General features: G+C 51.0%; 3 protein-coding genes across 3 annotated transcripts; 2 read left to right on the plus strand and 1 right to left on the minus strand.

The window, feature by feature from the left end:
- Positions 1-375: 375 nt before the first annotated feature.
- Positions 376-2,905, plus strand: BP01DRAFT_286036 (leucine-rich repeat domain-containing protein; the record flags this gene model as incomplete). Its single annotated transcript, XM_025571454.1, has 2 exons — positions 376-417; positions 515-2,905. The coding sequence occupies 2 exons, from the start codon at positions 376-378 to the stop codon at positions 2,903-2,905; spliced, it is 2,433 nt and encodes an 810-aa protein (XP_025436071.1).
- A 2,891-nt stretch (positions 2,906-5,796) lies between these two features.
- On the plus strand, positions 5,797-7,454 carry glcA (type 1 serine/threonine-protein phosphatase catalytic subunit GLC7). Its single transcript, XM_025570551.1, has 4 exons — positions 5,797-6,176; positions 6,258-6,659; positions 6,837-7,136; positions 7,196-7,454. Exons 1-4 carry the CDS (start codon positions 6,000-6,002, stop codon positions 7,289-7,291), a joined length of 975 nt encoding a protein of 324 aa, XP_025436072.1. The 5' UTR covers positions 5,797-5,999; the 3' UTR covers positions 7,292-7,454.
- A 1,935-nt stretch (positions 7,455-9,389) lies between these two features.
- sar1 (Arf family GTPase SAR1) lies at positions 9,390-10,876 on the minus strand (the record flags this gene model as incomplete). The annotated part of the gene is made up of 6 exons (XM_025578485.1): positions 9,390-9,772; positions 9,831-10,130; positions 10,201-10,266; positions 10,367-10,406; positions 10,565-10,668; positions 10,858-10,876. 6 exons carry the CDS (start codon positions 10,874-10,876, stop codon positions 9,732-9,734), a joined length of 570 nt encoding a protein of 189 aa, XP_025436073.1. The 3' UTR covers positions 9,390-9,731.
- Between the last annotated feature and the right edge of the window lie 740 nt (positions 10,877-11,616).

The raw sequence follows: 11,616 nt of genomic DNA on the forward strand, positions 1-11,616 counted from the left end.
TTATCACTGCGTGTCCCTTTCCTCCTCGCCGTCTCTGAATTTATCTTTCATCTTGCATTGTCGTGTGGGCGGCTTACTGTGTTGTTGTTGTTGTTGTTGTTCACGTTTGTTGATTGTTGTTATACCTTGCCATATATCCCTTCAAGGTACTTCGATTACCCTGATCTTAAGGTCCTTCATCAAGTCCGGCCTTGCCATATCTCATCTAGGATTGCTGCTGACTTCGCTGCACTCCATAGCTTCTTTCTTTACTTGGTGCCTTGACTAGCAAGATGTCGACTCTTGCTGTCCATACTACGAGTACTTGAGCGTTCCTCTTCAGAGTCCGCCTATCTAGATACATTCCTGTCTTGTTGGGCGAGAGCATTTTCAGTTATGGAGAAGCTGAACAGCGAAGATGGACAGCTTTTCATCAAGGTTAGTCTTCCCTCCGCACGGTTGCTATGCCCCGACTCGGTTTGTTGCGCCGCGCGCCTCAACGCCATTGTGCTCTAACCTTTATTTCGGCCATCAGAACCTCGCCAGTTTCGTACGAACGCATGAGAAGGCATTGGCGAACGCGCTGCAACTGAAACGTCAACCACCCAAAAATGCGCAAAACACACACACTCAGTCCGGCTCGTCCGCGAGCTCGGCTTCTTCCACCCTGGCAGCTGCCCTGTCATTCGGGCCTTTGAGGTTCGCCTCGCAGAGCGTCAAGCCTGCCAAACTCACCCTTACTCCTCACCACCTTTTCTACCTCCTCTCCTGTTTCGAAGAACTTTCCATTGCTGTGGGTCCCCTGAATGTTCGACTGGAGAACATCCATGCAGACATCTCGCAGTCTTACGTCTCATTCTTGAATAAGCCCCAGCGCTCCAGGGGGGATCGAGACTCGATTCATTCTGTATCCAGTGTCCGTAGTGTCATGTCTGGTATGAGCTCGCTCTGGTCTTCATTTGGCCTGGTATCCAAGGACTCAGTCTCCAAGTCAGAGAAGGCCAAGGCGGCTCTAGAGGCGGATACGAAGTATCTCTACTCGGCCTTCACCAAGATTCCTTGCCTACGACTAGCCCCTGACCGTCGTGCCCGTTTGATTCGTGGGTACGAAGAGTTTCCCTTTGACACCGCAGTGCCCCTTCACTCCTTCAAGAATTTGAGTGCTTTGGAGATTATCGATATAGATTTCCGCTCCTTCTTCGGTTGGGATAGACTGTCAGAGCAATTGCGAACCTTGACGATCAAGCGGGCAAACATCGATGATCCCGCCGAGTTGCTGACTGGGATTGTACTGGACGACATCGATAAACGTCGCCGCCGGTCAACTCGTCACCATAACAATGGACCGATGATGAGTTGGAGCCAACCTGTTCATCCGCGGCCTGTCAACAACAAGTCTCAAACGCCTGGGTCCCTTTCGGCCCCAGGATCGCCGGTCACAGATACGGCTTTCGGCACGAGTTCGAGTCCTCAGGCAGCCTCGATGGTTCGAATGGCGTCGGAGGGCTCGAAGAGCCGTCATCGGACCGGGAGCATTTCTCCTTCGCGCCCGACTAGCTCGAAACATTCGTCCTATCGCCATAGCCGGGGAAATGTTTCTCGTATCCGACGCACCGGCTCTGGCAGCTCAAACTCGAGCGATACCTCGGGTCATCGCAACGGAAGCTCCTCCAACCTCCTGACCGGTGTTCTTCCCGCGTCCAAATGGAGGTTCTTGCGCCATCTCGGGCTACCGGATAATTCTTTGACCAGCATCTCTGCTGCAGGACTCGCACCTGTCGCCAATACGCTTCATTCGCTTGATATCTCGGCCAACCTTTTCACTGAAGTTCCCGATAGTCTATCGACGCTTGTCGCTTTGCGCGCCCTGAACCTGTCGCAATGCATGATAGAGTCGCTCCATTCATTGTCTCGCAATCCTCTTCCCGCCATTACAGCCCTTAACCTTCGTGGCAATCGTCTTCGCTCGCTCGCGGGCATCGAAAGATTGCTCTCATTGGAGAGGTTGGATCTCCGAGATAACGACCTCTCTGATCCGACGGAAATTGCCAGGCTCACAAATCTCCCTGAGATACGGGAGATCTGGGTGTCTGGTAATTCATTTGTTAAGACACACCCCAATTACCGCGTGACCATCTTCAATCTCTTCCGTCGTACCCCCGGGTATTCGGAAGATATCACTATTGATGGATCCGGCCCCGGATACACGGAACGGAAACAGCTGGTGGAGCGAGCTGCGGAACCCGAAGCTGCACCTGTCGTACGATCGGCTGCGGCTGATCACTCAGCCGTGATCAGCAAACCGTCGTCCAACACCATCAGCCAGGTAGCTCCTTCGCCTCACAAGCAGGAGCGACCCACTGGTCGTGTGTTTCAGGGTGAGTTTGAGGTGGGTTCGACTCGTCGGAAAAAGGGAGCTCGGCGGAGGATCATCGATCGGCCGCAGGAGACACCCTCCACTGATGGTAATGATACTCCAGGTGCAGTGGTGCCTTCTACTCTTTCTGTCCAGCACGTCCAACCACTTGATGATCCGTTTATCTCGCCTTCTACCGACTGTCAATGGAAATCTGATGGTGGACCTCAGGCCAGACTTCCTAGCCCCAAGAGCTCCGAGAACGTCGACCATGAACAAATTCACCCCACTGCTCAAAACGCAGAGAGTCTGACAACTCAGCCAGCATCAGAAAGCCTGGCCTGGAGTATGGAGAGGGATTTCTACCGACGTGAATTAGAAGCGCTCAGGCAGGAACTCGGTAATGCATGGCTGGCGCAACTTGGTGGACAAAGCTGGAAGCGCAGTTCGACAGAGGTCACTGTACCACGCACAGGAACAGACTTCACCGAAGCCACCAGATTACCAGCCGATTCCTTGTCTATGGTGACCCCACCGGTCATCCTGAGTGGAGGACATGCTTTGACTTGAATGGAGTTGTTATTTGGACTACGGATTGTTACCTTACGATTAGCGACTCGGCGAAAGCGGATATTAGTTTGCCTATCTGCTTTGAAGACGGAAAACGAAACCGGCCCAACAAAAGCAGGAAAACCAATATCAAAGGGAAGCCGAAGCACGAGCAAGAAGGGAAAGACCACGTGGGGAGCGCACAATATCGTGACCTGGCCGATCATACCCCCCACCTTCACCTCACCTCGACACGATAACCATCCTCCACAATTCGGTAAAAGTTACCTTGGCTACGACAAAAGCACCTCTTTCATGACACCTACTTCCTGTTCTTGAATATACTCGCATTTCATATGCCGATTCACCAAATATGTGGGGCTGGCAGCTGCTTGCTGAACTGCATACTTCATGGCGTTCTGCGATCATTTTCAGCTTATAGGTCCTCACCACCTACGCCACCTCGCTTTCCTGCTCTGCTTCTACTTCTCCACAGTTACACATTTTACGACGTGCATGCGACCTCTTTTTTTTCCCGGCTGGTCCACCTTTATTGGAGGCGTGATGAAAAAGACCACGGCTTCCTACTTTAGACGGCTTGTATTGTATTTGGTGCTGGAGTCCAGGTGCTGGGGCGTTCCCAGCAGTATTTTTGTTTCTATCTCGCCCACGGGTCTTTGATGATCGGTTTCTGTTTGACTTGCGACTGCTTCCATGCACCAGCTGTACACTTTTTATTTTCTGCTTTCTCTCCTATCTGACGAAGCGGTCTTCCATTTTCGGGTTTGGACCGGACCCTTGATGAGTTTCGGACCTAATGCATGAGACACGAAGATTTTGTGACGAGTCAAAGAATCTGCCAGCGATAGTGCCAATAGTTGAAATGCCATGCGATTTGGGTCGTTGACAAAGTCACAAATTGTGCATAACTTCTCCTCGGAGGGTAGTTGTAGTTACTGTTAGTGTAGTCCCGCGCTTTCAATATCGAATGATTCTGAAAGGGAAGAAATCCGCCCAGAAGCTTGCCATGGTGAATCGACAAGGGAGGCGATGTATGACACCTGCTCTTCTGAAAGGTCCTGTCGCTGGCGGTGTTGGGCAGACAGACAGACAGATGGCGGGAAGAATATGCTTATGTGCCGACCGGAGGACTCGACAATGACGGAGGGGAATCGACGCCTCCTACCGCATCGCCGCCGGTGCATTCGATGCCAAGTGTGGGGGGAGTATACTCACTTCAGGCCGTCAACCTCCTTGCAGAATCTGTCGCGTGAGGTTATCTGGTGAAAGTCATTGAAGTTCTTGGGGCGCAGACTACTCCGTACTGCAGAGTTGGGAATTGGTCTGGTCGGGTTGGGATGGAATGAGAGAATAGGTATGCGCAACCGGCAAGTGACATGAACGGGATGTTTTTGAAGATGCCGCTTGGGAGACTGCAGAATCATCTGGCTGTCACTATCGCCGCCGTAGCTGCAGCTTTCGTGGTTATAGGTATGGTGGGAATGGTTGTTGTTGTTGTTGTTGTTGTTGTTGTTGTTATTGTTGATGTTGTTGGAAAATTGTATACAATTGAACCAAATTTGCCTCCCTCTATTTCCCTCCTCCTTCTTCCCCTCCCCCCTTCGCCGCCTTAGCCTGCAGACCAATCACTAAGGTTGATCTGCACGGAAAACGAGGATTGTGCCATTCTTTCTCTCCTGGCCTCGCCGCGTTTCTCTCCACCTCTTCGTTTTTCTCTCCACCACCACTTACTTGCCCCATTACCCACTTCACAGTACGGAGTACCATTAGACTATCGCGCGCGTGTTTCTTGTGCTGGGAAAAGTCGTTGCTTCGTTATCGCTGCTGCTGTTCCACCATCACCACCACCATCGCCTCGATCACCTCCACCTCCACCTCCACCACCTTTTGCTGCCTGGCTACACCTACTAGTACTAGTTCCTATACCATATCTTCTCAACGCCATCCTACGACCTCATTTTGGGCGTTTTCTAGCTGAAGCAAACAGTCAGTTCCTACACCCTAGAGAGATAGATCTTTCTTCTCTCTCCTTGTCTTTTGACTCTGCCTCTGTTCGTGTCTGTCTGTCTGTTTGTCTGTCACCTTCCCCTCTTCCACCCTCCCTCCACCTCACTCATAATTTCTTCTCTCTCCTCCCACCCCTCGTCCTTCATCCATCATCATCCGGTTGCCAGTTGAAAAAAACAACAAAAACCCCATCTCTCCTCCCTATCTTCGACGAGATTGTTCGTGATCGCCTTTTAACATCCGGTCAATTTTTGAGCGTTAGATCATTTGGGTGGAATCCTCAGTTTCCCTGCCTTTTCCTACCCGCCGCCAAACTTCTCTCTCTCTCGCTCGCTCGCTCGCTCTCCCTTCCTCTCCCCTTCTTCTCCTTCCCCCCCAACCGTTTCTCCCGCCGCCTGCTGCTATTTTTTGCAACGGCCCCGTCCAGAGCAGCCTTTACGCTCTCGAGCCTTGCTAGCCGCATTTTCTCGTTATCACCACCACTGCGCATCATCCTCGACCTCTTCGACCACGGATTGCTTTCTTTTGTTGACGTCTTCTGGCATCCCTCCGGCCAGACCTTCATCCGACTTCCCTCCCCCCTTCCCTCCTCTTTCTCAAGGCCATTTGGCCTCTCATTGCTTCTTCCCTCTCGTCATATTAGATTAGTTGGTAAGCTCTTTCATTTCGCCCCCTCCTGATGTGCGTTATCCTTACCCCCTTCCTCTACTCTTCGAGATTGGTGGGCGGAAGTCGGCGAAAAGGGTAGAGGAAAAAATTCACCGGGCGCAATGATCTGTTTCCCCCGCGCGTCTCGATCGCCTCTTTTCCCCAAAACTCTATCCACCACCAACCAACCTCTATCTAATATCCGGGAACAATTTTCTGACTTCAACCTTCTCATCTAACATTTAGCTTAGTAGACCTCGTCTCATCACTTGTTCCACCAGCGAGCGCACCGCAACTCCTTCCGTCGCGTCTTTTTTTTTTCTTTTCTTTCGCTTGACGCTTGTTCTTAATAATCCTTTTTTTTTTCACCTTCCCTTCCTCTGTCCTTCTCCTGCACTTCCCCCCGCTCTTCGTGGTGTCTCCCAAGAATCGTTCAGTCATGGCCGACCAGGAAGTGGATTTGGACTCGATCATCGATAGATTGCTGGAGGTGAGGGGTAGCCGGCCTGGCAAGCAAGTCCAGCTTTTGGAGTCGGAGATCCGTTATCTGTGCACCAAGGCGAGAGAGATTTTCATCTCCCAGCCCATCCTGCTGGAACTGGAAGCCCCCATCAAGGTAATGCCACCCTTTCCCCTGTTGCAATGCCGGATCATCCGGACTATGGCCTGGGTCATTAACAAAAGCGGCGCCCACCAGATTTGCGGTGATATTCATGGCCAATACTACGACCTTCTGCGTCTTTTCGAATACGGCGGCTTCCCCCCTGAGGCTAACTACCTTTTCCTCGGAGATTACGTTGATCGTGGCAAGCAGTCTTTGGAGACTATCTGCTTGCTCCTCGCCTACAAGATCAAGTACCCCGAAAACTTCTTCGTTCTACGTGGCAACCACGAGTGTGCCTCTATCAACCGCATTTACGGTTTCTACGACGAATGCAAGCGGAGGTATAACATCAAGCTCTGGAAGACTTTCACCGATTGCTTCAACTGCTTGCCCATTGCGGCCATTATTGATGAGAAGATCTTCACGATGCATGGAGGTTTGAGTCCCGACTTGAATTCCATGGAACAGATCCGTCGCGTCATGCGTCCCACTGATGTAAGTCCCTCTTTTCTTCGGTCGCCAGTCCTGGAAGATCTTTCGTTTTCAAAGACCAAGATTCACCCTGTCCGCCTTTTTGCTCTCTAATCACCTGCATCTTGGAATTACATGGAAGCGAAGGATGTTCAACCAGGACCCTCGAAGCTACCGGGCTTCACCTGCTGACAGCGATAGATTCCCGACTGCGGTCTGCTGTGCGACCTTCTGTGGTCCGATCCCGACAAGGACATCACCGGCTGGAGCGAGAACGACCGTGGTGTCTCGTTCACGTTCGGCCCGGATGTTGTATCGCGATTCCTTCAGAAGCACGACATGGACTTGATATGCCGTGCGCATCAAGTCGTTGAGGATGGATATGAGTTTTTCTCCAAGAGACAACTGGTCACATTGTTCAGTGCGCCCAACTACTGCGGTGAATTCGACAATGCCGGTGCAATGATGAGTGTCGACGAAAGTCTACTATGCTCTTTCCAGGTTGGTTCTGACGAGTTCGGTTGAGCATCGTGGCGAGTGCTAACCTTTCGACTCCTTAGATCCTAAAACCGGCAGAGAAGAAACAAAAGTACGTTTACGGGGGCATGAGCTCAGGCAGGCCCATCACTCCTCCGCGAAAGCAAAAGAAGAAGTAAGGAATCATACGAGCTTTTCCATGTGCAGCAGGTTCGGGCGGAGATAAACTTCGTCATCAACAAAACTCCCACCATGTCACACTATAGCGAGAGACACAAACCCCCACCGACATCGATGGCCATGAAATTAGACGATCGGCAGCAGCACGCAGCACACCTGAGCCGCCCGAGAAGCTCACGACCACGCGGAACGTCACACAATCCTCCACAATCCTCCACTTCCGGAATTCCAGACTCCAGCGACTTGCAAATGAATGTTTTTCGCTGAATGTGTTTTCATTTTCTTACATGGAAGGTAGTTTCTGCTCCCACGTAGGGGTTGGTGTTATTTCTCCTTTTTCTCCTTATTCGTCTCTTTGACCCTTTCTTTTCTCTTCACCCATTTTATCTCATGTTGTCGGAATTCATTTGACAGAGGAAGGCGAAGCGACGGGCTTGCATCTGGTGTTTCTCCATTTGCGTTTTCTTCTTTCCTGAAAATCTTTCTGTGAGTGTAATGCCAACCAAATAAGCAATGACACGCCCGTGTCTTTTGACGTTCCGGAGAGTTCGGCTCGAGGTTTGCCTGTTCGCCTGTCCTACCCCGTTCCATACCACCGTATTCCCTGTGACAGATACGCTTGACTCAACACATATGGACAGCCGCCGCCAATTCCCTTCCAGATTAGTTTGACAGCAGATAACACCCACCCCAAGCCACGTGATTGCATACAATCTATGATGGTAATATTCTGGAAGTCTTTCGCCAATGCCATTTCCCGCCGGTAGACCGAATCACCGTGCACTCGCTCCTTCCTTGTGTTTCATTATGGTTTCCTCTCGATGGTTTTTGCCAAATAGCTGTGCTTCTCGATAGACTTGGTTCGGCAAGTTTTATGGGGGCATTGGAGATGCAGATACACGGCTTGGTGGATGGATGTGCAAGAGCTAGGTAGATAGCAACCAGTATGTCGCCGCATATAGCAGGAGTTGGGAATGCTAGGTATAACTATAAGGTGGCATGCCGTTTAGTCAGTCCTGTACAATTGGAGTCCCCGCTCTCTATCCCCTTCTCCTTCCCTTAGGGTCATAACTCCATCCCTTTTCTTTTTCTCTCTTCATCATATATTCTGCTCTCTTCTCCCGCTAGATTAGGACTTGTCCCGTGGTTCTCCCGTCTTGTCTTGCATTATCCCATCCTCTCCTCTCCTCTCCTCTCTTCTTCTCTCCTGTACTGTACTGTACCGATCCAACTCCGTTGTTTCTTCTCTCCAGGCGGTAAGTACCCTCCCTCCCGTCCTCTTCGGGGGGTAAATCCTGAGTAGGACCGGTGACGGGTGGGTGAAGCGGGTGTAGGGTGGAATTATGTATGTCTCGGCGATGAGTGTGACGTGACATGTAGTGTTGTGCATCTGATATCGGCTGGATGAGAATATGCATTTGTGTGAATAAATACAGGGTGTGCGGATGTGGATGTGTATGCGAGTCTGAGTGTGCTGGATCTGGACTGTGTCGATACTAATGTATGTATGCGTGTACTACGGGGAGGACTCCTACACGGTGCAATGGCACGCCCTGTAGGAGAAAAGCCCCAAGAGACGACTGCGGAGGTCATTTGGAGGAGATGAAAGCACTAGAAATGAACACTGTTGCGTTGTGGCGGTGGTGGTGGTGCTGTTTGTGCGATTCCTCCGTGCGTGTGCCATTCTCCATCTGACTCAGTAAAACATAAATCTATCTATCTATCCTTGAGCAGGGCTTCGGGGCCCACTGTACTAAGGTTGGATGTTGGGCTGAGCTGTATTGTCCTAGGCCCACTTTGCCATGTGTGAACAGGTGATAGATTCGCCTGGATACATGCTACGGGGATCATTATCACAAATACTTACTTACCGATTCCTGTCTCTCTCGTGGCTACTGAAATACGGGCTAGAGTCAAGTGAACGGAGTCACATTCCACAGACTAACCTTAAATGCGACGTATTGACACAGCAGGGTACACGCAGGTTGTAGTAGCAGGGAGCTTGCTTGGGATGAAACGGGAATTCAGAACGGAACCGGCAGCAGCAGCAGCGGCAAGATAGTGAATCAATTAGCTGTGTGATCGGCCCAACAGCAATCCAAAACACAGGCGGATAGACTGATACTCGGAATAGGAAAGCGTAATGCGTTAAGATAAAGTTTTGAAGCTAACGCGGAACTAGCATCGAAAACGAGGTAACCCCCTCAAAGGACGAGGATAGAGACAAGAGGTATTCGAGGAGAACTCCTAACTACCACCAATTGTGGACAGCAGAAAAGCGCGGGAGTTCTGATGTTTGGTTGTATGTTTGACAGGTGTAAATATTGGTATAGATTGGAAGCGGTAGAGTAGACAAGTGGGCTAAGATAGGGTGAGGAAGAGGGGGAATGGTGTATACGGTACAGTGAGGCGGGGCGCGTGAAGGGGAGAAAAGTACTTCTAGACATATTGAGACAGCCATCTGATACCCTCGCCGTAACCTGCAGACAGACATAGAATTAGCATCCCAGACCCAATCACCGCGCAAGTCAAACGTACCCTGTCTCATCACAACACTGCACATGAACACCTCGATAGGCCGGATGCCCTCGAGAGGGACCTTGCCCTTGCCCGTGGTCTGGTACAGACCCAACTGGTGTCGGAGCTCATCCTCGCTCACGGCATCCGGGTGATCGATCTTGTTGCCCAGGATCAGGAAGGGAACCTTGGCCAGATCCTCCATGGCAAGCAGGGCATCCAACTCGGCCTTGGACTCGGGGAACCGCTCGTGGTCCTTGGCGTCGACCAGGAAGACGATACCGCTGACTTCGGGGAAGTAGTCCTTCCAGAGACGGCGAGCTGTTGCAAGGATTCTCGTGTCAGTCTCTTGCCCTTCTGCATCCATTCCAGGTTAACTTGGAATACTCACCCTGCTGGTGACCACCCAGATCAAAGGTCGTGAAACGGTTGTTACCGATAGCCAGCTCCTCCGACGCTAGTGCACGCAAGTTAGTTTCTCCAAGCCTCCAATCACGTCCATCGCGACTCTGGCCCGTGAATCCGGCCGGGCACACAGCGGGGTGGCGAAAACGTACTGGGATGAGCGGTAGGCTGGAGGATGGCAACGCGATCATTCTTTTCAAAGCGGTGTGAATGTCAGCCTAATGTTCAAGATCCAGTGCATCTGTTGCATCCCTCATTTCCCAAAAACACCTGGTGCCCAAACACCCTCTCTCCGAATTGAATCTGGATCGATCCCACACATAAACCATCACAGCAACCTCATCACGTACCTTCAGCATGTGCAAGAGAGTAGTCTTTCCGGCATTGTCGAGACCGAGGAACAGCAGCTTGGCGTGCTTGTTGAGCAGGCCAAGGGAGGCCAGAAGGTCGTAAACTAGTCCAGAGCAACCATCACGTCAGCATATCGACACCTCGAATTCACAAAGCACAAAACACTGTACAAGCGCAAGCGGCCCAGATTAGAGATTTCCAGTGGCACCCCTTCGCGCTCTCCGACAGCGAAGCACGTTCGCGTCGGACAATCATTAACACCCCAAACCTCAAAGCAAGGGAAATCACCTACACCAGTTGATGATCCACATGGTGGGGGTAAAAGGAAGTAGGCTTGAAATCAATAAACTCGCTGAACAAGAAACTCCCAAAAGGAAGAGATACCAGCGCAGGGAAGCGGTAGCGTGGGTAAGAGGGCGAGTGGCACGAGCTGGGATGAAGAGCGAGGAGGAGGAGATAAGAGTGGAAGGGTGGAAGGAGACACCTTGCGGTCAGTTGACAATGGAAGGCCTTGACGCCTTAGCCGAGCGCCTAAATTTGCCAACTTTCCAGCACCAACTCAACTTACTCAACTTCAGCCGCCGGGAGATCAGCCGGTCCCGACCTGTCTCTTTGTTTTACCGACTTTCCACTACAATGTAAATACTTGCATTTACTAGCAGACACGGACTACCACGTGTTCCACTGGCCAGCTCATTGGGCATGTTTTGGTTAACATGTATATGTGTAATTGTGTATGTTTGCCAATTTGACTTGGGAACTCGCTTTGTGCCCCCTTGGCTCTTGGGCCTCAATACAAGCAATAGCAACTCAACACAAACAACAGAAAAAACACGCAGGGGTATACTCTCAAGGAAAACCGTTGCCATGCAAAATCCATGCTAAGAGTCAAGCAAAATGGGATAATCGTGACAAGCAAAGGAGAAAAGACAGATTCGACCGCCCAGCAGATATGCAAATGATGGAACATTTCCAACCAATCGAATACCATGGGACACGTAGAATGAATATAATAATGAACAAAGATAGACAAGGCTAATAGGCAAAAGCG

The sequence above is a fragment of the Aspergillus saccharolyticus genome (genome assembly GCF_003184585.1).
Source record: "Aspergillus saccharolyticus JOP 1030-1 unplaced genomic scaffold BP01scaffold_1, whole genome shotgun sequence".
Lineage (NCBI taxonomy): Eukaryota > Fungi > Ascomycota > Eurotiomycetes > Eurotiales > Aspergillaceae > Aspergillus > Aspergillus saccharolyticus.

Bases quoted from the DNA above. Each gene is read 5' to 3' on its own strand.
- glcA (XM_025570551.1), top strand. From the start codon at position 6,000: ATGGCCGACCAGGAAGTGGATTTGGACTCGATCATCGATAGATTGCTG. The intron at 6,177-6,257 runs GTAATGCCACCC...GGCGCCCACCAG, and splicing joins AACTGGAAGCCCCCATCAAG to ATTTGCGGTGATATTCATGG. The intron at 6,660-6,836 runs GTAAGTCCCTCT...TGACAGCGATAG, and splicing joins GCGTCATGCGTCCCACTGAT to ATTCCCGACTGCGGTCTGCT.